This window comes from Mustelus asterias, chromosome 12 (genome assembly GCF_964213995.1).
Source record: "Mustelus asterias chromosome 12, sMusAst1.hap1.1, whole genome shotgun sequence".
NCBI classification, from domain to species: Eukaryota; Metazoa; Chordata; class Chondrichthyes; order Carcharhiniformes; family Triakidae; genus Mustelus; species Mustelus asterias.
Genome location: NC_135812.1, coordinates 91469483 through 91494788, shown reverse-complemented (window position 1 = coordinate 91494788; position 25306 = coordinate 91469483). Strand labels below are relative to the sequence as shown.

Sequence of the window (25306 nt, the reverse complement as noted above, 5' to 3'; positions counted from 1 at the left end):
TAAAATCTTGCCAACAACTGAAGTCAGGCTAACCGGCCTATAATTTCCCGTCTGCTGCCTCCCTCCTTAAACAGCGGTGTTACATTAGCTACTTTCCAGTCCTCTGGTACCCTCCTTGCCTCCAGTGATTCCTGAAAGGTCACCATCAATGCCTCCACAATTTCCTCAGCTATATCTTTTAGAACGCTGGGGTGTAATCCATGTGGTCCAGGTGATTTATCCTCCTTCAGACCTTTCAGTTTCCCCAGAACCTTCTCCTTGGTGATGGCCACTACACTCACCTGGAGCTCTGGCATCCCACTGGTGTCTTCCATCGTGAAGACTGATGCAAAGTAACTATTCAGTTCCTCTGCCATTGCTATCCACGGAATGGGGCAACGATCCAGCTATGCTCCTTTCTTTACCATTATTTAGTAGTCTTCGCAGATCCTCAGTGTCGTCTGGCTTCAGGACAGGGACGATGGATGTAGCCCATTCGGAAAACTGCACAGGTTTTGTGATGCCCAGATCTTTTAACTCTTCTACCCCTTCTTTCTGGTGTAACGCATATGGCACTGGGCGATCTCAGAAGAACCTAGGTGTAACTTCAGGGTTTAAGTAAATTTTATCTTTAACCCATTTATCCAACCCAGTTCTCGCTGGGATACCTCCCGATATTTACATAGGAGCTCTATGAATCCCCCATCCTGGACATTGAATATTTCCGGACAGTTCAGTTTTATTTGTTTTAACCTGTCCCATCCCATGAGACTGGGCCTCTGTCCTTCAATCAGCATGATGTGTAGCTGAGTTGACTGGTTCCTATTGGATATAGGCATGGAGATTGTCCATACAATTTTAGTGTCTCTCCAATGTACGTCACCAAAATAGCCTCAGAATGGCTAAGACGTAAGGGTTGCAGTCCTGTCTGGAGATGTTGGAATATTTTTTTACCTATAACAGTGGCTGCAGTGCCAGTGTTTACCATTAAAAAAATCTCAGTGGGAGATATCTTGCTAAATTGGACCTGACTGCATGTGTAAGCCTCGGATTCCTCTTTTGGTTCTTCTGCCAGCTTATTCAAAGGGGTTGCCTTCATCACTTCCTTCTTTAGTTTGGAACATTCCGTGCAACCTGCTTCACTTTACACCTAGCTTGCTGGTGGCCCTTCTTTTTGCATCAGAAGCAGATAAAATTCTTGCACCAGCATGTCTCTTGGGGGTGGTTCCGAAAACATGCTTCAGACCCTGGTGCTGAATGGCTCCTCTGCGCCCTCATTCGGGCTGTTCCTAGCAGCAGTCGGTTCCCGCCACAGCTCATTCACCTCATTCCGCATGCCTTGCAGCTCTCACACGCCTTGCTCAGTGCACCCAGTTGCGTGGGCCGTCCTGATGCTTTATCGAGTGAAATCGTAGTTCCAGCCAGCAGTTTCTTTTGGATATTGAGGTTATTGATTCCACAAACCAAACGGTCCCTCAACATGTCTCCCAACAAAGGCCCAAACACACCGTGCTCAGCCAGTCCCCTCAGACGACCACAAAAACTGTCTCTCCTGGCTCCCTAGTAGCAGAGTGGAATTTTTTAGTTTATTTATTAGTGTCACAAGTAGGCTTACATTAACACTGCAATGAAGTTACTGTGAAAATCCCCTAGTCGCCACACTCTGGCGCCTGTTCGGATACACTGAGGGAGAATTTGGAATGCCAATACACCTAACCAACACGTCTTTCAGACTGTGGGGGAAAACAGGAGCACCTGGAGGAAACTCCCACAGACACGGGGAGAACATGCAGACTCCGCACAGACAGTGACCCAAGCCCTGGCGCTGTGAGGCAGCAGTGCTAACCACTATGCCACTGTACCTTTGCATGATGGTGGAAGGTTGGGGGTTATCGTGATCCTCAACTAAAATGACTGGTCGAAGGTTTGTGTGTCTGGAGCTTCAGGTGATGTCAAACTCCTCTCCAGGTTGTAAGTCTATGGGCACAGACTGAACAGAATCACTTTCTGCTTCTCCTTGGCCATTAGTTCATTTGCCACAAAGAAATAATGCAGTCTCCAAATTTACTGCCCCAAACTCACGGCTTCAGGATCAAATCGCTCTATTTTCCTGAAGAGTGACATCTTTAAAACTGAGTCTGTACCTTTCCTTCTTTGAACTTCAAGTCACCACTCTCTTCCCCCTCTGAGTCTGTACTGCGGGCTTTCAACAACTGATCTGGTTTACCTCATCACCAGTGTAATAACGCGAGGCGACTCGATGTGGCAAGTAAAAAGACCAAAAGATTTATTGACTGAGAAGAACTAAGTACAGACTAAGGGTTTAACAGCACAACTATACAGATCCACTCCAACAATGCCCGTACTCCAACTGTAGCCTTCCAGCTTCAGAAATATGTGCCCTTGCTCCCCTTCACGTGCATCGCGTTCCATTGGTTCTGGCCGGTCACATGCCCTGCGATGAATCACCCATTAAAGGGGCCACGCAACCTCACCTTTCCAAATAGCACTCTGGGTACATCAACATCAGGTAGACTGCAGCTGTCCAGAAGATGGCTCGCCATCACCTTCTCAAGGGCAATTAGGGATGGGCAATAAATGCTGGTCTTCCCAGCGATGCCCACACTCCACAAAATATATTTTTAAAAAGTGGTGCCAGTTAATGGGTATCTTGTCCAAGTGGCTGTGTGGATGCACCTGCTGGTGTATTTTACTGAGATTGCTTCTTTCACTGACCCCAGTTGATAGAGCAGCTGATGACTGAGCAGAATATTAAGACTTGTGAGTATAATTAGCTGCATTGGTGCTATTTCTGATTCCACCTACTCTATCTATGCTTACTGATGCAAATGTAAGCACAGGGTTGCCACCCATCTGTTTTACATTGGCAAGAATCTATTTTTGAGCAGGTTGTCCATTTTATGTCTTAATCGGAACCAGGTGATAAAAGTCTAACTTTCTTGAAGTGTTGTCTGGGTTTTTGTCGACAGCAGCCATTGTTTTTTGGCAAAATCAGCAGATGATTTAAACTCCCCATGATGACTCAAGGAAGCACCACGTCAGATGGCTCCTGTGCCTCATAACTTACTCATTAGCAAACATGAGACTACCCACAGCTTTCCAATAGTGAGACTCTGCAACTGCACTGCAAACATCTGTTGTTCTCTTTGTTGCTGGCTAAATGCCAGTGTTCTGGCCGGCAGCCAGCTACAACATCTTGTTATGATGGTGCCTTTAACTGGATAATCTTGCCGTGTTCCTGCACAGATGAGCAAAGTGTTAAGACCCAGGCCAGAAACTCCAAGGTAGTTTATGAAGTTAGCCTAGACCCTAAGTTTTACATTTGAATTTGGCTTCCGTGTTCCACTCCAGGTATGATTCAAGTGACCCACGAGGAAATTTTCATCAAACAAAGATTATTTAAGATCACAGTTAGAATATAACCAAAAAAATAATATAACCGTTACCAATTACAAGATTTAAACATGATACAGTATAATCTTTAACAGCTAGCTATCTCTGTTGTTCCAAGTCAAACACCATCCCTCAGACATACACCCTTCTCCAGACTTAGCACAATAAGCAAGTATACTCACATGATGCTGGATCTTCAGCTTTTTAACACCTACTGTGATTTGGTCCTTTTAATGGTGGATCCAATCTCTGAGGCTACCTAGTCCTGGAACATTCAGGAAGCCCCTGGAGAGAGAGAGGACAAGAAAGAGACACTGCCTTCTTCCACTAACTTCGAACAGCAACTAAAACTGGACTTTCTTTGAAGCATAGCTGTCCCGAGCCACATAATATAATTAGCCCTAATCAAACTCCACTCTGCAATCCTAAGGGGCCATTAAAACCACTGGACACTGCATTAGTCCTGATTAAAATCAACAAGATGTCAATTATACTGCCTCGGCAGCACTAAAGTACACCGGCTACAGACAACACAGTGCTGACAAATTGCCAAGGACTGCAGAAACATTCTGCAAAGAAATATGATTAAAATACATTTCTTAAAGGCACAGTATTGACACAAAAGCATAACAAGGAATAACATGAGAGCTTGGGAAGATGACCAAAAGCATGTTTGAAGAACTAGTCTTTGGGGATGATTTTGTAGATATGAAGACCAGAAAAAAGCAGAGAGGTTTAAGGGTAGAACTTCAAGGCAGCATGGCTGAGACCGCGGCTATGGATGATGGAACATACTTCGGATTTGCACAGGAATCCAGAGTCAGCACATTATGGGCATTTAGAAAGGAATAAATTCATTAACGATAGTCAGCATGGTTTTGTGAGAGGGAGGTCATGCGTCACTAACCTGGTGGAGTTTTTTGAAGAAGTGACTAGAATGGTTGATGAGGGAAGGGCCGTGGATGTTGTCTATATGGACTTTAGTAAAGCGATTGACAAAGTCCCTCATGGTAGGTTGGTGCAAAAGGTTGGATCTCATGGGATAAAGGGGGAGGTGGCTAGATGGGTGGAGAACTGGCTTGGTCACAGAAGACAGAGGGTGGTAGTGGAAGGGTCTTTTTCCAGCTGGATGCCTGTGACTAGTGGTGTTCCACAGGGCTCTGTATTGGGACCTCTGCTGTTTGTGATTTATATAAACGATCTGGAAGAAGGTGTAACTGGGATGATCAGTAAGTTTGCAGACGACACGAAAATGGCTGGACTTGTAGATAGTGAGGAACATTGTCAGAGGCTACAGAAGGATATAGATAGGCTGGAAATTTGGGCAAAGAAATGGCAGATGGAGTTCAATCCAGATAAATGCGAAGTGATGCATTTTGGTAGAACTAACATAGGGGGGAGCTATCTGATAAATGGCAGAACCATAAAGGGTGTAGATACGTAGAGGGACCTGGGTGTGCAAGTCCACAGATCCTTGAAGGTGATGTCACAGGTGGAGAAGGTAGTGAATAAGGCATATGGCATGCTTGCCTTTATAGGACGGGGCATAGAGTATAAAAGTTGGGGTCTGATGTTGCAGTTGTATAGAACGTTGGTTCGGCCGCATTTGGAATACTGCGCCCAGTTCTGGTCGCCACACTACCAGAAGGACGTGGAGGCTTTAGAGAGAGTGCAGAGGAGGTTTACCAGGATGTTGCCTGGTATGGAAGGGCTTAGTTATGAGGAGAGATTGGGTAAACTGGGGTTGTTCTCACTGGAAAGACGGAGGATGAGGGGTGACCTAATAGAGATGTATAAAATTATGAAAGGCATAGATAGGGTGAACGGTGGGAAGCTTTCTCCCAGGTTGGTGGTGACGTTCACGAGGGGTCATAGGTTCAAGGTGAGGGGGGGGAGGTTTAACACGGATATCAGAAGGACGTATTTTACACAGAGGGTGGTGGGGGCCTGGAATGCGCTGCCGGGCAAGGTGGTGGAGGCGGACACACTGGGAACGTTTGAGACTTATCTAGATAGCCACATGAACGGAGTGGGAATGGAGGGATACAAAAGAATGGTCTAGTTTGGACCAGGGAGCGGTGCGGGCTTGGAGGGCCGAAGGGCCTGTTCCTGTGCTGTATTGTTCTTTGTTCTTTGTTCTTATTAAAGAGCAAAGGTGGAGTTTGCGCATTTTCCCTGGGTTTCCTTTGGGTGATCTGGCTTCCCCCCCACAGTCCAAAGATGTGCGGATTAGATTGATTGGTCATGATAAATTGACCCAAGTGTCAGGGGATTAGCAGGGTAAATATGTGGGGTTATGGGAATAGGGTCTGGGTGGGATTCTGGTCGGTGCAGACTCGATGGGCCAAATGGCCTCCTTCTGCACTGTAGGGATTCTATGATTCTATGAATATCTGGGACACGGCTGGAGGAAGTCACATGTGTAGAATTAAACAGATAAGTGCATTTTTAAACAAGGAACAGGATTTTAAGTTTAGTGTATTGGGGGATGCAACCAATGCGCATTGGCGAGAATAGCAATGATGGTCCAGCAGGATTTCATTTCTTTCATGTTCATAGGATGTGGACTACAGACCATTCATAATTGCCCTTGAGAGAGTGATGGTGAACCGTGTCCTTGAGCCGCTGCAGTCCATGTTGTGCGGATAGACCCTCAGTGCTGGGAGTTCCAGGATTCGGCCTAAGCAGGATGTGGGCAGCACAGTTCCAGAAAGTTTAGAGCCTGAGAACCTGACAAAGTGTGTGGTGGAGAAGTTGAGTACGAGGCTCATAAAACAGGGGAAAAGTTTCAAAGGTATTGGTGGTGAGGTAAGGACGAGGGCAAACCATGTGTTGGTGATGGATAGACTCAGTTTAATTCATCTCTCTGACGAACAGGAAGAACACCAAGGTTGTGCATTTGTTGGAGTCAGCTTGAAGAATGAAAGCTGTTGAACAATGGTTGAGATGCACTTAACTTTTTCAATATATGAACAGAACAGATCTCTATTCACTCTCATACTTGTGTTCACTCAATCAGGTGAATTCATCTGAAAGAACCTGCCCCCTACCATGTCAAAATTTGTTACATCCAAACAAAAAGCAACGATAAGAACAATACAGCACAGGAAACAGGCCCTTCGGCCCTCCAAGCCTGTGCCGCTCCTTGGTCCAACTAGACCAATCGTTTGTATCCCTCCATTCCCAGGCTGCTCATGTGACTATCCAGGTAAGTCTTAAATGATGTCAGCGTGCCTGCCTCCTCCACCCTACTTGGCAGCGCATTCCAGGCCCCCACCACCCTCTGTGTAAAAAACGTCCCTCTGATATCTGAGTTATACTTCGCCCCTCTCACCTTGAGCCCGTGACCCCTCGTGATCGTCACCTCCGACGTGGGAAAAAGCTTCCCACTGTTCACCCTATCTATACCCTTCATAATCTTGTACACCTCTATTAGATCTCCCCTCATTCTCCGTCTTTCCAAGGAGAACTACCCCAGTCTACCCAATCTCTCCTCATAGCTAAGACCCTCCATACCAGGCAATATCCTGGTAAACCTTCTCTGCACTCTCTCTAACGCCTCCACGTCCTTCTGGTAGTGCGGCGACCAGAACTGGACGCAGTACTCCAAATGTGGCCTAACCAGCGTTCTATACAGCTGCATCATCAGACTCCAGCTTTTATACTCTATACCCCGTCCTATAAAGGCAAGCATACCATATGCCTTCTTCACCACCTTCTCCACCTGTGTTGCCACCTTCAAGGATTTGTGGACTTGCACACCTAGGTCCCTCTGTGTTTCTATACTCCTGATGACTCTGCCATTTATTGTATAACTCCTCCCTACATTATTTCTTCCAAAATGCATCACTTCGCATTTATCCGGATTAAACTCCATCTGCCACCTCTCCGCCCAATTTTCCAGCCTATCTACATCCTGCTGTATTGCCCGACAATGCTCTTCGCTATCCGCAAGTCCAGCCATCTTCGTGTCATCCGCAAACTTGCTGATTACACCAGTTACACCTTCTTCCAAATCATTTATATATATCACAAATAGCAGAGGTCCCAGTACAGAGCCCTGCGGAACACCACTGGTCACCGACCTCCAGCCGGAAAAAGACCCTTCGACCACTACCCTCTGTCTCCTACGGCCAAGCCAGTTCTCCACCCATCTAGCCACTTCTCCTTGTATCCCATGAGCCTTAACCTTCTTAACCAACCTGCCATGTGGGACTTTGTCAAATGCCTTACTGAAATCCATATAGACGACATTCACGGCCCTTCCTTCATCAACCGTTTTTGTCACTTCCTCAAAAAACTCCACCAAATTTGTAAGGCACGACCTCCCTCTTACAAAACCATGCTGTCTGTCACTAATGAGATTGTTCCGTTCTAAATGCACATACATCCTGTCTCTAAGAATCCTCTCCAACAACTTCCCTACCACGGACGTCAAGCTCACCGGCCTATAATTTCCTGGGTTATCCCTGCTACCCTTCTTAAACAATGGGACCACATTCGCTATCCTCCAATCCTCAGGGACCTCACCCGTGTCCAAAGAAGCGACAAAGATTTCCGTCAGAGGCCCAGTAATTTCATCTCTCGTCTCCCTGAGCAGTCGAGGATAGATGCCATCAGGCCCTGGGGATTTGTCAGTTTTAATGTTCCCTAAAAAACCTAACACTTCCTCTCTTGTAATGGAGATTTTCTCTAACGGGTCAACACCTCCCTTCGAGACACTCCCGGTTAACTCGCCCCTCTCCTTCGTGAATACCGATGCAAAGTATTCATTTAGGATCTCCCCTATTCCCTTGGGTTCTAAGCATAATTCCCCTCCTTTGTCCCTGAGAGGTCCGATTTTCTCCCTGACAACTCTTTTGTTCCTAACATATGAATAGAATGCCTTAGGATTCTCCTTAATCCTGCCTGCCAAGAACATCTCGTGACCTCTTTTTGCCCTTCTAACTCCCCGTTTGAGTTCTTTCCTACTCTCTCTGTATTCCTCCAGAGCTCCATCTGTTTTCAGTTGCCTGGACTTAATGTACGCCTCCCTTTTCATTTTAATCAGATCCTCAATTTCCCTGGTTATCCACGGCTCTCGAATCCTACCTTTCCTATCTTTCCTTTTTACAGGCACATGCCTATCCTGCAGCCTTATCAATAGTTCCTTAAAAGACTCCCACATGCCAGACGCGGATTTACCCTCGAACATCCTCTCCCAATCAACATCCACCAATTCCTGCCTAATCCGGCTATAGTTAGCCTTCCCCCAATTTAGCACCCTGCCCGTAGGACAGCACTCATCCTTGTCCATTACTATCCTAAAGTTAACAGAGTTGTGGTCACTATTTGCCACATGTTCCCCTACCGAAACTTTGACGACCTGACCGGGCTCATTTCCCAGAACTAGGTCCAGTATAGCCCCCTCTCTAGTCGGGCTATCTACATACTGTTCCAAAGAACCTTCCAGTACGCATTTTACAAATTCCTCCTCGTCCGGACCCCCAGCTCTAAGCACTTTCCAGTCTGTGCCAGGGAAATTAAAGTCCCCCACTACAACAACCCTATTTTTTCTGCACCTATCCAGAATCTCCTGACATATCCTTTCCTCCACTTCCCGTGGGCTGTTGGGTGGTCTGTAGTACACCCTACTACAGTCAAGAGTAAGCAATTCATTCAATAAGGATACACTTAAATAAATTCACCGAGAAAACAATTAATAGTTAAGGTTGGCAAATTGTTGATTTTAAGACTCCAACATTTAAAGAAGGAAAGGCGATGCTGGACAAGCTAAAAAGATAAAGACCAAAAAACCCAACCAGGCCAGGGAATGGTCCCTGGTGATTGAGCTGGGAGAGAGATCCTGTGATAGGGAGGGCTGGAGAGGAAGTCAACAATCGAGGTGGGGGCAGGAGAGAGGTTGGCAATTGGAAGGCCTGGGTGTAGGACATCAATCAGAAAGGTTGTTGCGGGTGGTGGGCACGGTGGAGGCTGGTGATTGGGGACAGGGGAAGCCAAATGCTTTCTTGAAGAGTTGGGAGTACCTCTGAAGCTCCCGCCTCCCTTTCACTGCCGAGCTTTCACTGGCTGCTGAGTCTAAATCAGACTATCGATTTCACTGTGGGAACTCTAAATTATGCCGATGAAATGTCCCACCCCTCCAGGGCAAGGCACTTAGACAGATTGATATCTGCTGCCGTAAAAAGGTGATGGGACATGTGCAGACATCAGTAGTCTATGATTAGGGTGGCACGGTGGCACAGTGCTGCCTCACAGTGCCAGGGACCCAGGTTCGATTCTTGGCTTGGGTCACTGTCTGTGTGGAGTCTGCACGTTCTCCCTGTGCCTGTGTGGGTTTCCTCCAGATGCTCTGGTTTCCTCCCACAGTCCAAAGATGTGTAGGTTAGGTGCATTGGCCATTGCTAAATTCTCCCTCAGTGTACCCGAACAGGTGCCGGAGTGTGGCGACTAGGGGATTTTCACAGTAACTTCATTGCAGTGTTAATGTAAGTCCACTTGTGACACTAATACTTAAGTTTAAACTTACTAGTAAAAGTATAACATCCAATACATAGCTCCCTAATGAAATATTTCTAATATGTAGCCAGAACTCTCTTTTTAAACTTGTACCAATTAAAAATATTTCACATGAACATAGAACATATGAACTTGGAGCAGAGTAGGCCATTTGGCCCCTTAAGCCTGCTCCTCCATTCAGTAAGACCATGGCTGATCTGACTGTAACTTCAACCCCACATTTCTGCCTACTGATAATCTTTCACAAGAATCTATTTAGCTCGACCATAAAAATATTCAAAGACTTTGCTTTCACTGTCTTTGGAGGAAGACAGTTCCAGAGCTCATGACCTTCTGAGAGAAAGATTTTCTCCTCATCTCTGTCTTAAATGAGCGACCCCTTATTTTTAAACAGTGACCTCTAGTTCCAGTTTCGATCTAATTCTGCCCATTATGAGGATAAGTCCCATTTTCAGAGAAGGATGATGAATTATTTGCAAAGGTGGTTTATGTTTAAGCCCATAGCTGATACTTGAAATATTTCCTGTACGTTAATTTTGTGGTTATACCACTGAACCAGTAATGATCTTCCTCTACACCCTATCTGTGATTGCGACACTCTATTCTGCACCCTCTCCTTTCCTTCTCCCCTATGTATTCTATGAAAGGCATGTTTTGTCTGTATAGCTAGCAAGAAACAATACTTTTCACTGTATCCCAATACAAGTGACAATAATAAATCAAATCAAAATCAAATCCAGATGCCCGAACTAATGATTTGGAGCCACAATTTCAATTCTCACCATAGTAACGAGGCAATTTAAATTCAACGTATTAAATACATCTGGAATAAAAAGTTAATATCAGTAATGGTGAAACTGCTGAATTGTCATATCTGGTTCACTAATTTTTATTCTAACAAAACAAGAGAACATTCCATCTTTAGCAAGTGATTCCTGCCTCACATCAATGTAGTTGACTTAATTGTCCTCTGAAATGGCCTGGCAAGACTCTCAGTTGTATCAAGCCACAACAAAAAGATCTATTAAATAAAATGCAACGACCACGCAGCATTGATCCAGACACCAGAAATGACAAAGGCACACTTGCCCCAGTCAACCCTATGAAGTTCTGCTTTGCGAACATTTGGAGGTTTGTGCCAAAATAGGAAGATCTGTCTCCAACAAACTAGTCAAGCAACAGCCTGACATAGTCATACTTACCAAATCATACCTTTCAGCTAACGTCCCACGCTCCTCCATCACCATCTCTGGGCATATCCGGTTCCGCTAGCATAACAAACTAACCAAGGGTGGTGACAGAAAGGTTCAGTCAGTTGGGAGTGTCCCTGGGGAGTCCTCAGCAATGACCCCAAACACCACAAAGTCTCATGATATCAGGTCAAACATGGGCAAAAAAGCTTCAGATTGATTGTCACTTACTTCCCTCCCTCCCTCAATTGATAAATCAGTACTCCTCCACATTGAACGCCACTTGGAAGAAGCACTGAGGGTAGCAAAGACAGAGAATGTAGTCTGGGTGAGGGATTTTAATGGAAGAACTAATGCGGGGGGGAGTTATACAATAAATGGCAGAGCCATCAAGAGTATAGAAACACAGAGGGACCTAGGTGTGCAAGTCCACAAATCCTTGAAGGTGGCAGCACAGGTGGAGAAGGTGGTGAAGAAGGCATATGGTATGCTTGCCTTTATAGGACGGGGTATAGAGTATAAAAGCTGGAGTCTGATGTTGCAGCTGTATAGAACGCTGGTTAGGCCCCATTTGGAGTACTGCGTCCAGTTCTGGTCGCCGCACTACCAGAAGGACGTGGAGGCGTTAGAGAGAGTGCAGAGAAGGTTTACCAGGATATTGCCTGGTATGGAGGGTCTTAGCTATGAGGAGAGATTGGGTAAACTGGGGTTGTTCTCCCTGGAAAGACGGAGAATGAGGGGAGACCTAATAGAGGTGTACAAAATTATGAAGGGTATAGATAGGGTGAACAGTGGGAAGCTTTTTCCCAGGTCGGAGGTGACGATCACGAGGGATCACGGGCTCAAGGTGAGAGGGGCGAGGTATAACTCAGATATCAGAGGGACGTTTTTTACACAGGGAGTGGTGGGGGCCTGGAATGCGCTGCCAAGTAGGGTGGTGGAGGCAGGCACGCTGACATCGTTTAAGACTTACCTGGATAGTCACATGAGCAGTCTGGAAATGGAGGGATACAAACGAGTGGTCTAGTTGGACCAAGGAGCGGCACAGGCCTGGAGGGCCGAAGTGCCTGTTTCCTGTGCTGTACTGTTCTTTGTTCTTTGTTCTTTGTCCATCACCAAGATTAACTCAGTAGCATCACTACTGACCAAACAGCCTGAGTCCTGAGGGACATAGCTTCTAGACTGGGTCCATGGTAGGTGGTGAGAAAGGGAAGAACCTACTTGACCTCACCCTCACCAATCTACACGTCTAAGTTGTATCTATCCATGACAATATTGGTAGAACACAGTGAGGACAAATCACAAAGTTACGTCACAACAGGAGGAGTCATGTGGGTGATTATACTAGTATACTTCTAATTTAATTTAAACCAATCAACCAGAAAGTAAGATTAGATCAATTAATTAGAATAAAAACAAAAGCTAATTTGATCATTTATGTTTACAGTCATTGTTCTATTAATTGAACACATTTATGGGGATAAAGTTTAAAAATAATAACAAAGGACGGTAACACTAAAGGGTTCTGAATAGAGAATAGGTCAAAATCTGAGGTATTTAGATAATAAGTGTTAAGAAAAAACATTTAACATAACCTTCGTATTGTCTCATCTAGAAGATAGAAAATGAATATATATATATGTCAAATATAAAAGCAAAATAGTGCAGATGCTTGAATCTGAAACAAAACAGTAAATGCTGGAAAATCTCAGCAGGTCTGACAGCATCTCTGGGGACAGAATAGAGCCAACGTTTCGAGTCTGGATGAAGCTCTGATGAAAGGTTAGCCTGACTCGAAATGTTGGCTCTATTCTCACTCCACAGATGCTGTCAGACCTGCTGAGATTTTCCAGCATTTTCTGTTGCGTGATATATATATATATATGTCAGCCTGGCTACTTTATGAAACTATTTTTAAAAACTGGACAAATGGCTGGATTGATTAAATGGCTGCTGCTGGTCACAAGATGGTAATTCTGGAAGTTACTGAACAGTTTAAAAATGACAAAAGTCAACATATAAACCCCCTGGGATGTAACACTCCATGCATTGTACAAACATTCCAGCCAAGATAATACAAAGGATAGTAGATGAGATGTCTGTACCAGCCAGCTTAGGACAGAGGCAGAGCTATTTGTGACACCTCATCACCAAATTGGTTCTGAAGCTACCTGCTCAAAACACAATGGGGGGATTTTCCGCTCCCGTTTTCAGAGGGGGACAGGATCGGCAGTGGGAATGGGAAGTTCCATGGAAGTCCCAAAACATGGTTTACGTTGGCGGGATTTCCCGTTCCAATGGTAACCCCCCCCCACCCCCCCCCCCCCCCACCCCATGGTGTAACAGGAATCCTGACATGGAATGTCAGATTCCCCATTTGAATGCTTTTAAATAAATCCAATAAGAGTTTTAACAACACCAGGTTAAAGTCCAACAGGTTTATTTGGTAGCAACTGCCATTAGCGTTCGGAGCGCTGCTCCTTCGTCAGGAGGAAGGAGCAGCGCTCCGAAAGCTAATGGCAGTTGCTACCAAATAAACCTGTTGGACTTTAACCTGGTGTTGTGAGACATCTTACTGTGTTTACCCCAGTCCAACGCCGGCATCTCCACATCATTTTAAATAAATCAGCAGGTCTGACAGTGTTGACTCCTCTCCCCAACCCCCCAATTCACGTTGGTGAATCATGGCAGGTCCTCTGCAATGTGCACCTGGCGAGCAGAACGTGCTTGGGGTGCGCGCATTAGTACTGCTTCCAGGGGGGTTAGGGTCATGCCCAGGTAGGACCCTGGCACTGCCCAGGCATTATCCCTAGCACAAATCTGCTGTTTAAATGTTAAACTGTATTGAGAAGGTTAGCCAGAAAAGAAGCTATTTCCTCTGGTCAGGAATTTGGGGCCAAGAGGTCACAATCTGAACGGTAGTGTTAGGCCATTCGGGTGTGAAATCAGGAAGGATCTTTTCATAAGAAGAGACATGGAAATGCGAATTATCTTCCTTAAGCGGCTGTGGATTCGGAGCTCATTGAAATGTTTAAGATTTAAATTTTTATCAGGCAATAGTATCAAAAGATATGGATCAAAGTTAGACAAATGGAGTTCAAATACAGAACATTGATGATCTAAGCGACCAAACTCAAGGATTTGAATGGCCCACTGTTGTTCCTTTGTTCAAAAAAAAGGTTAATTATTTATATGGGTGCCTGAACTTTGAGTGTCAATAGGTCAGTAAGTAAAGGAATGTAACCCAAGCTTGTCAAGTCTCAGCATAACATGGAGCATTAAACTGAGGTATCAAGCTGAATGGGCTTTCTCCTAGATCAATATATCCTTCTAAATGCTAAATCAGATATTTAAATTATGGTCTGATTTAGATTTGATAAAGGTATTCAAAATCATGAAGAGTCTGGACAAAGTAGTAAGGGAGAAACTTCTTATTGGTGGAAGGATTGAGAACCAGAGGTAACAGGCAAAATGAAGGCTTTTAAGTTTATTTATTAGTGTCACAAATAGACTTACATTTTTTAAAAGTTTATTTATTAGTTACAAATAAGGCTTAGATGAACACTGCAATGAAGTTAGTGTGGAAATCCCCTAGTTGCCACACTCTGGTGCCTGTTCGGGTACACTGAGGGAGAATTTAGCACGGCCAATGCACCTAACCAGTACATCTTTCGGAAGAAACCGGACACCCGGAGGAAACCCACGCAGACGCGGGGTGAACGTGCAGACTCCACACAGACAGTGACCCAAGCTGGGAATCGAACCAGGGTCCCTGGCGACGTGAGGCAGCAGTGCTAACCACTGTGCCACTGTGCCGCCCACAAAAGAGGCAATGGTGACAAGGTGGAAAACTTTTTCACACACAGACCTGGTATGGTCAGCCTCAGTTGGTGGAGGCAGGTTTAATTGAGGCATTCAAAAGGGAATTAGGTTATTATCTGAAAAGGAAAAATGTGCAGGGCAATGGAGAAAAACAGGGGAATGGCACTAGGTGAATTGCTCCTTCAGAGGGCCAGCACGTACATAATAATCTATGATTCTAATCGGTCAGTAGCAATGATGTAGCCAGGCCCAACATTCCTTATCAAACATGCACATAGGTAATTTTAGTTCAAGAGGAAGGATGCTCAACTGTTTTAACACATTGACAGCCCAGGTGTTTTGAGGTCAAATTTGGTTCAGATCGGTATTTATAGAGACAGGAGGTCAAACCTAGGATCTTCATGGTCTGTCTTGCTGAGTTTGTCAATGGTTAGTAGCCCTACCCAATGAACAAAGACATTTCTCCAGAAGGCAAAAGCAGAAAATGCTGGAAAATCTCAGCAGTTCTGACAGCACCTGTGGAGAGAGAATAAGAGCCAACGTTTCGAATCAGGATGACCCATCGCCATTTCTCCGGAATGCTGTTCTGGTGGAGTTCAATGTGAAATCTGAGTCAAGCTATTGTGAACATAGCCCAGTCCATCACGCAAACCAGCCTCCCATCTACTGACTCTGTCTACACTTCCTGCTGCCTCGAAAATGCAGCCAGCATAATCAAGGACCTCACGCACCCGAGGCATATTCTCTTCCACCTTCTCCCGTCGTGAAAAAGATACAGAAGTCTGAGATCACGTACCAACTGACTCAAGAACAGCTTCTTCCCTGCTGCCATCAGACTTTTGAATGGACCTACCTTATATTAAGCTGATCTTTCTCTACGCCCTAGCTATGACTGTAACATTACATTCTTCTTTCCTTCTCCCCAATGTACTCTATGAGTGGTATGTTTTGTCTGTATAGCGTGCAAGAAACAATACTTTTCACTGTATACCAATACATGTGACAATAATAAATCAAATCAAAGGTACATGAAGAAATTTCTTCTCTACAAATTTTGTTCCCAAAAGTTATAAACAGTGGTTAATTACTTTTTAGAGGCAACATAATTAGAACCATTGAGTTTTTTAGTTTCCATTATTCTTACGAAACTCACCTCCAAACTCTGTGGCCTGAGCCTCGGCTCCTCCCTTTGCGACTTCTCTGAACTTCCTAACCCACAGTTCATAATCAGTAAGGATAGGCAACAACACCTCCTCCACGATCATCCTCAACACTGGTGCCCCACAAGGCTGTGTTCTCAGCCCATTACTATACTCCTTATACACCTATGACTGTGTAGCTAAATTCCCCTCCAACTCGATTTTCAAGTTTGCTGACGACACCACCGTAGTGGGTTGGATCTCAAACAATGACGAGACAGAGCACAGGAATGAGATAGACAATCTGGTGAACTGGCGCAGTGACAATAATCTCTCCCTCAATGTCAACAAAACAAACGAGATTGTCATCGACTTCAGGAAGCGTAGAAGAGAACATGCCCTTATCCATATCAATGGGGATGAAGTAGAAATGGTTGAGAGCTTCAAGTTTTTAGGAATCCAGATCACCAACAACCTGTCCTGGTTCCCTACATGCCGACACCATAGTTAAGAAAGCTCACCAATGCCTCTACTTTCTCAGAAGGCGAAGGAAATTTGGCATGTCAGCTACAGCTCTCACCAACTTTTACTGATGCACTATAGAAGGCATTCTTTCTGGTTGTATCACAGCTTGGTATGGCTCCTGCTCTGCCCAAGACCACAAGAAACTACATAAGGTTGTGAATGTAGTCCAATCCAACACACACACCAGCCTCCCATCCATTGACTCTGTTTACATGTCCTGGCAAAGCAGCCAGCATAATTAAGGACCCCACGCACCCCGGATATTCTCTCTACCACCTTCTTCCATTGTGGAAAAGGTACAAAAGTCTGAGGTCACATTCCAACCGACTCAAGAACAGCTTCTTCCCTGCTGCCATCAGACTTTTGAATGGACCTACCTTGCATTAAGTTGATCTTTCTCTACAGCCTGGCTATGACTGTAACAGTACATTCTGCACTGTCTCATTTCCTTCTCTATGAAGAGTATGTTTTGTCTGTATAGCGCGCAAAAAAACAATTTTTTCACTGTATACTAATACATGTGACAATAATAAATCAAATCAATAAAGGAGTTGGGGAGGGGCAGAGCTATGTGAATGGAGTAAGACAATAGACCTTTGATGGACATAGGACTGGACCAATGGCCAAGCTCTCATTCTGCAATAGGGAAAAGGCCGGTGAGGAAAGTAGCCAAGGGACTGCAGCCAATCAGATTCAGCCCTGCTGGAGGGAGGCGGGGCTACGTGGAGGCTGGCTCACCACGTGACAGTCGGCATTGGCCAATGGGAGTGGAAGGTGAGGGCGGCCGCTGACAGCTGTATTGATTGGGGAGCGGCGGGCGGAGGGCGGAGGGGCCGCTGGATGGCGAGTGATCGGCGAGAGCGAGTTGCCGCCGCTTAGAGCGGGCGCAGAGCCAGGGCTCGGATGCGGAGTGCCGACAATGAGCTACAGTGATGCCGGCGGGGAGGGAGCCAGCATCGCCCCTCTGTGCGCCTCCTTCAATCAGGACTGCACGTAAGGAAACGGGCCGCCTCCCGCTGATCGGCTTTTGTTTTTGAGAATTGTTTACAAACAGCTTGGAGAGCTTTCTCCTCAGCAATGTCCTGCTGGGATTAAGCTGCACCCAGTTTATCCAGGGAAAAGATCCATACAGATGTTGGTGGGGAAACAGTGGCCCTGGGTGTTTATGTCTGCAGGGTTAACTTTCTTGTTTTCACCGTTAAGTGTCAGATTTTACACTCCATAAACATCCAGGTGATGAAATATTGTTGGAGGAACCCAATATCAATGCAACAACTTCCAATGCCTCACTAACTGACCTTCTGAAAGGCGTCCCATCCAGTCAAATAACCATTGTTGCTTTTGCACTTTTGTTTTTCTTTTGGCATGGACCCCACATTGTGTCAAACCTGAAAGTTTAGTCAAGGAATGAGGTTTTTTTTTACTGCTAAAGGTGCTAATAAAATATGCCTTCTTTCATTTCTTTAATGTGGAGGTGCTGGCGTTGGACTGGGGTAGGCACAGTAAGAAGTCTCACAACAGTAAGAAGTCTCACAACACCAGGTTAAAGTCCAACAGGTTTATTTAGTAGCACCAGCTTTCGGAGCGCTGCCCCTTCATCAGCTTTCGGAGCGCTGCCCCTTCATCAGCTTGTGCTACCAAATAAACCTGTTGGACTTTAACCTGGTGTTGAGAGACTTCCTACTGTTCATTTCTTTAAAACAAGCATTTCAGTTGTCACACTTGGTTTGTTGAAGGAATCTCAGCTGGTATTGTGTCCTCAGACAACATTCATATTGGCACACTAATTGCACTCTGAGAAGCCATGTTGGTGACATCAAATCCATCATATCTGACAGTTGTTTGCAGGATGTTGCTGTCCTGTGTCCCTCTTACCTTTCAATGCAATAACTTCTTACCCTCTGTTTCAGGTTTTTTTACAGGTTTGGACCGTCGTTGAGGAAAGTTCCACGTTCATTTGGGGCCCTTGGTTCCTTGCAGAATGGCAATTATCTTTTTACCTTTTAGCCAAATGAATGTTGGCGAGCTGTTCAACCATGAGTTTTATGGGCTGGTCTTGTCCTTGCCTAACAACCACTTGTACTGTCCAGCAGCAACCAAAAAATAATGATCAGGAACGGTATCTAGGCTGATGTATTCTCCGCCATTCCAGGTGCAGAGACACAGTTGTTAGCATCTTAGTGGCACAGTGGTTAGCAGTGCTGCCTCACTGTGCCAGGGACCTGGGTTCGATTCCCAGCTTGGGTCACTGTCTGTGTGGAGTCTGCACATTCTCCCCATGTCTGCGTGGGTTTCCTCCCGTAGTCCAAAAGATGTGCTGGATAGGTGGATTGGCTGTACTAAATTCTCCCTCAGTGTACCTGGACAGATGCTGGAACGTGGCGACTAGGGGATTTGCACAGAAACTTCATTGCAGTGTTAATGTAAGCCTACTTGTGACACTAATAAATAAACTTTAAACTTTACACTTTGTTGATAACAGTTAGATGCAACTTATTGGATTGAACCTGGGGCCTTCTGACATTTTCTCAGAACGTAAGAAGTCGGCCAAACGGCTGCACAAGTCTCTTGCAGCATTCTATGAAATCATGACTGATTATGCCCAAGAATTTATCAATCCCATTCTTGAATATGCTCAATGGCTGAGCAACCACAGCCTCCAGGCTAGAGAATTTCAACGGTTCACAATCCTCTGAGTGAAGAACTTCCTCACCATCATAGTTCCTAATTCCAGATCTTCAGCCAAGGGAAGAATCAGCCTCTAGCATCTCCCCAATTGAGCACCTCAAAGAATTTTACATATTTCAGTGAGTGGATCTCTCATTCTTCTGAACTTCAGAGAACAAAGGCCTCTTCTACTCAATCTGTCCTCATGGTACAGCCCTCTCTTCCTGGGCGTCGGCCTTTGTCCAGACTTGACAATTCCAACACATTCCTGACTGGCGCCTCGCGTTGTAATCTCTAATTTGAGGTCATCCAAAACTTTGCCGTCCAAGTCCTAACTCATACCAATCCCATTTACCTACTACCCTTGTGTTTGGCCTACACATCCTTCCGATTAAGGAAAATCTCTTTGAATCTTTTTCCGTGGCCTTGTCCCCTCCTATCTCTGTAATTTTCTCCGGCCCTACAGTCCCCCGAGACAGCTGCACTCCTCTAATTCTGCCTTTACTTGCTCTATCATTGATAATCCTGCCTTCAGCTGCCTGGGCCCTACAGTCTGGAATTGCTTCCCTAAACCTCTCCACATCACTTTCTTCCTTTTGAGACTGTCTTAAAAACAACCTCTGTGCTCAAGATTTTAGTAATTTGCCTCAATATTTACTTGCGTGACTTTAGTTCATATCTTGTTTTATAATAAAACACAATGGGAAATTTTAATAGGTTAAATGCGTTATATAAATGCAAGTTGTTGCAGTAACTTGAAGACCAGTATATCCTTCCACAGGGAAGGAGACTGAAGAGTATTTCAGGTGTGATCTCTGGCCATATATTGGATTTCCTTATATCCTAGCTTCAAACTGGTCCAGGATAAATCTACCACGTAATCATACAGAGTTTAAGAGCGACAAGTTGAAAGAGCATTGGGAGTTGAACATCAATTTCTGCAGGATTTTACAAGTTGAATAAAAACGGTTTCTGTCAATTGCTCATCTGATCTGCCTTGCACCCATGTGCATTCTGCAAATATGATGAGCATAGTCATCAACATAGGGCAGATGTATTGCAGTTCCTTGCAATGGCTGGTGCACCATAACATTCATCTTAAATAGCCACACTGACATTGGGTGGTGGCTGATAAACCAGCATTGACAATTCCTTTGGTGCTGCAAAACTTGCCAAATTTCATGGCATCCTTTGGAATGATACTTTCTTGAGCTGTGGATAAGTGTTTAATGGTAATCAGGAATGTGTTTGGAAGTGTTAAGTATTTTACCTATCTTTGTCCACCTAACCAGCACTTAAAGTGGGTTTAAAGACAGTCCTGTACACTGCACAGGTTTTTGCCTAGCTAGTTACTTGTAGTACCAATTTGTATTGAGATTTTTTTCAACTGCCTGCTGTTATTGGATCTTCAAAATCTTTTTTAAAAAAAAACTACTTCACACCTGTACTTCATTTGTTTTTCTTGCTGATTATTTGACTAATTGAGCGAAGTTAAGAACATAAGAACTAGGAGCAGGAGTAGGCCATCTGGCCTCTCAAGCCTGCTCCGCTATTCATCGCTAATCTTTTTGTGGACTCAGCTCCACTTACCCACCCGCTCACCATAACCCTTAATTCCTTTACTGTTCAAAAAATGTATCTGTTATTAATCTCAGCTTTACACTCCTCAGAGCAGCACTGATCCTCCCTTTGCAATCCCACCTCTTGTTGCGGGCTTTGATGTCAGCCTTTTAATTGATCACAACTTTATCCTTCAAATAACTAGACCAAGTCACAGAGTTCTCTTAAACAGCTGTTTCGATTACAAATGATATCAAGGAACTGTAAAGCTACAGCTCAGGTTCTGTAGCTAGCCAGAGTGCCGTATTCCGCGATACGTAAGCAATTCAAGTTTTAAGATTTGATTACGAGTAATTAGCATATACCAATCACAATCGCTTTATGCTTGCTTCATTATAATATCCAATCATGCGTGATTGTTTTCATCATAGTCCAGCTCGTTCCTGTGTCTGTAGGTCAGTCCCTTTTTCTAGTACAGATGTCTGATTTAATGAGCTTTGCCCAGACAAATGGCCTTGGTGCCTATCTGTGAAAGCTCTTATAAGAAGACCTTTTTTTCATTGCCACTTGTGTGATTTTTAAACTTGTGTGATTATTAATCCTTTCAGCTCTCGTGGAAGCTTTGATGCTTTTCTGCTTTCTTGTCACTTGCCTTCACTACTGATTCCTGTTCCTCCCAATTTGAGTGGTGCAAGAGGGCTCTTGAGGCATCACCCTTGTCTACATTTTAGAAACATGAACAAGAAGCTACATTAGTAACATCCAAGACAGTCTTCAATGAGGATAGCATGTCTGCATGTTTGGGAGGAGTGGGATATGTGGTGGTGGGAGGAAGGAGGGGAGATTGGCAAACACAGCTAAAAAAAAGCCCAAGATTGGTGCCATATGTACCATATTGGATTGGATGTGAAGGAAGTAGCAAGTGGTTCTATTTAAAGCATTTTGCTGCAATCAGGTGAAGAGAGGAGAGACTTTTTTTCCCATCTTCACGAGCACAACAGGTTTTTTAAAAAGAGGATATGCTTGCCAATTCAGAGTTTAACTGTTTACATACAGTGATGGTAAAATCCTTAGAATCCTTAGTGCAGAAGTAGGCCTTTTGGCCCGTTGAGTCCGCACTGACTCTCCGAGAGAGCACTCTACCTAGGCCCACACCCCTGCCGTATTTCCGTAACCCCATGCATTGATCGTGGCCAATCCCCCTATCCTGCACATCTTTAGACCCTAAAGGGCAATTTAGCATGGCCAATCCACCTAACCTGCACATCTTTGGACTGTGGGAGGAAACTGGAGCACCTGGGGGAAACCCATACAGACACGGAGAGAACGTGCAAACTCCACAAAGACAGTCAGCCAGAATTGAACTGGGTTCCTGGCCCTGTGAGGCAGCAGTGCTAATCACTGTACCACCCAAAAGGCACAAACAGGTTTCCTTGCATATTTTTGAAAAGAGAAGAGGATAGTTTTCTTTGTACTTGAGCAGGTCTAAGAAAAATAATAAAAATACTCCAACTTTCATGCACATACATGCACACGTGTTCAAGTTCACACAAACAAAATTAGATTACAAAGTGGGAGGAATGATTGAGAGCATTTTCAAGTCCAGTAAAGATTAACATTATATGGGTTCTAATAGGTTGATGACTTGGGTGGATCCGGGCAAGCTCGGTGGTCATTCTGGTTTTGATGTTGAGACGGTTTAAAGATGTAGATGGACAATTTATCTGTTCCTGTGGAATCAGCAGCTGCTGAGTTGACTCCTTTAAAAATATCTCTGCTGCAGCTTATGCATTGTCAAAATCAGCAGGCTGGGTTCGAGCTTTTATAAATAGGTAGAGAGGGAGAGGCCCACACAAAGATCTTCTCTCCTGCTCATTTCTAGACTGGCTTCTTTCTTTCTCTGGTGCTTGGAGTATGAAAAATTGGTTATCTGAAGTCAGTTTTGATAGGTGACGTCGGCACTCGCAAACACACACTTGACAAAAGTGCCATTGAATGGAGGGGCTGATTGCGAGATATTTGCTGCAACATTGCATCCTGAATTAAAAATCACATCGCCAAATTGTTTGGTCCAATCATAAATACCCATCCCATGATCGGATGCCCAATTTAGATAATTTGCAAATATGCATTTTAACAAGAACCACTTAATGACTACATTCTGATCAAATGTTATTACCTGTAAACAATGTGGCCATTGGAGTTACAGTACTAAGGGGATATTCCTTCTCTGGGTTTCAGAAGGGTCTTGAACCTGTGCTTACTTTTGTAACCCAGTAGCTAAGAATTGTTATGGCTTTTGACAGGAGGCTCCCAAAATTTGAGGTCAGGTCATGTTTTTAAAGCTAATAGGTATTTAGAATCTTGCAGTGTAACTAATTAGCTGTCAGATTCCTTTTTTCCACTTCATGGACAAGGAGATCCCAAAGCAGACAGTGTTGTCAGAGTTTATTATGGGCTTCAGATGCTTGCTGTTATTACTAAAACCACATGGAGTTAGTTTAGTTCAGTGCTTTTTCTCTGTGTACCCTGACAGGCCTGCCTGGAAAATAGTAGTTTCCTCTGAGCCTGCACCAGATGAATTGATGTCATGTGATTATAGTCATTCTGCTGTAAAGGTATAATAAGAGTTTATCTTTAATCAAAATATTTGGATGGCTTAGCAACCACACTGAATTGTTCAACTGTGTAATAGTAATGTAGACTCTATAATGATAGATGATATGTGCAAGTAGTTGTGACTAAGACTGTATATTTTTATTGCAGATTATGCATCTGTTTCACATTCAGCAATGCTAGCATGAACCGTGGTTCATGAATGGATCATCCATAATGCTGATTTTTGATTTGATTTATTATTGTCACATGTATACAGTGAAAAGTATTGTTTCTTCAAGCTATACAGACAAAGCATACAGTTCATAGAGAAGTAAACGAGACAGTGCAGAATGTAGTCTTACACTCATAGCTAGGGTGTAAAGAAAGATCAGCTTAATGCAAGGTAAACCCATTCAAAAGTTTGACAGCAGCAGGGAACAAGCTGTTCTTGAGTCGGTTAGTACATGACCTCAGACTTTTGTATATTTTTCCCGACAGAAGAAGGTGGAAGAGAGAATGTCCGGGGTGCGTGAGGTCCTGAATTATGCTGGCTGCTTTACCGAGGCAGTGGGAAGTGTAGACAGAGTCAATGGATGGGAGGCTGGTTTACATGATGGATTGGGCTACATTCACAACCTTTGTAGTTCCTTGCGGTCTTGGGCAGAGCAGGAACCATACCAAGCTGTGATACAACCAGAAAGAATGCTTTCTATAGTGCATCAGTAAAAGTTGGTGAGAGTCGTAGCTGACATGCTAAATATCCTTAGTCTTCTGAGGAAGTAGAGGCGTTGGTGGGCTTTCTTAACTATAGTGTCAGCATGAGGGTACCAGGACAGGTTGTTGGTGATCTGGACTCCTAAAAACTTGAAGCTCTCAACCCTTTCTACTTCGTCCCCGTTGATGTAGACAAGGGCATGTTCTCCTTTATGCTTCCTGAAGTTGATGACAATCTGCTTCATTTTGTTGACATTGAGGGAGAGATTATTGTTGCCGCACCAGTTCACCAGATTCTCCATCTCATTCCTGTACTCTGTCTCGTCAATCGTTGCTGCTTGTGGATGATTGTAATATTTGGCTGCTAAATTGACCTGTCACTTAACAGCCACTGCTCAAATATCTCCCTCGCAGAATTCAAATAATTGCACTGCTTGTGAATTCATAAATTGGCTTAAAAGTTCAGAAAATTATATGCAAGTTTTAGATGGAAGACTGGAATGTTGTTTTGTAATGAAGTGCCATTGCAAAATATGCCAAATGTGAAATACATTTTTGTACTTTACCTATTGCTAATATAAAAGGACAAAAATGACACACACTGGGTTTGACTCAACTGCAAACGTGTGGTTTACTTTTTTTTAAAACCCTCCTAATGCCCATCTACAAAGAGCTTTAAGCTAGTGTAAATAACACTACACAACACCTATTCTCTGTATGGACTGCCATTAGCAACTCTCAGCCTTTCCCCTTGTTTTTGTGGCTATGACTCATCTTTCATTCCCTCACCCTGCAGTATAAATGTCTCCCACTTTCTCTGCCTTTTAGCTTTGACAAAGAGTCATCTGGACTCGAAACTTCAGCTCTTTTCTCTCCTTACAGATACTGCCAGACCTGCTGAAATTTTTCAGCATTTTCTCTTTTGGTTTTCTACGCACTAGCTCAATTGGTTAGTCCAATTTAAATCCCTGCCTAATTTAACCTCCGCTCCCACCTAAACACACAGTCGCCTTGACTTACCGGAAAAGCCTTGACCAAAAAACCACAGGCAAAACCCCAAATTGCTGCCTGATTTGGGTGTTTGTACCCCGTGCATTTGGCTGATAACTTGCAATCACCATGCAGTTGGTTTTTACGGTGTGAGTTGTAGGTCTGTGAATGAGGTTGACTGTTCCGGAC

At 44.3% G+C, this 25306-nt stretch overlaps 1 protein-coding gene across 4 annotated transcripts in view; it reads left to right on the top strand.

Moving 5' to 3' along the window:
* Window positions 1-17334: 17334 nt before the first annotated feature.
* wipi1 (WD repeat domain, phosphoinositide interacting 1) overlaps window positions 17335-25306 on the top strand; it is an 80488-nt gene continuing 72516 nt past the window's right edge. For 3 of the 4 annotated variants that reach the window (XM_078225624.1, XM_078225626.1, XM_078225625.1), the window contains exon 1: window positions 17368-17581. In XM_078225624.1, coding sequence (XP_078081750.1) covers window positions 17508-17581 — 74 coding nt within the window. In that variant the 5' untranslated portion in view covers window positions 17368-17507. Of the gene's footprint in view, window positions 17582-25306 lie in introns of all 4 variants that reach the window. The other variant, XM_078225623.1, reaches the window with a different exon arrangement.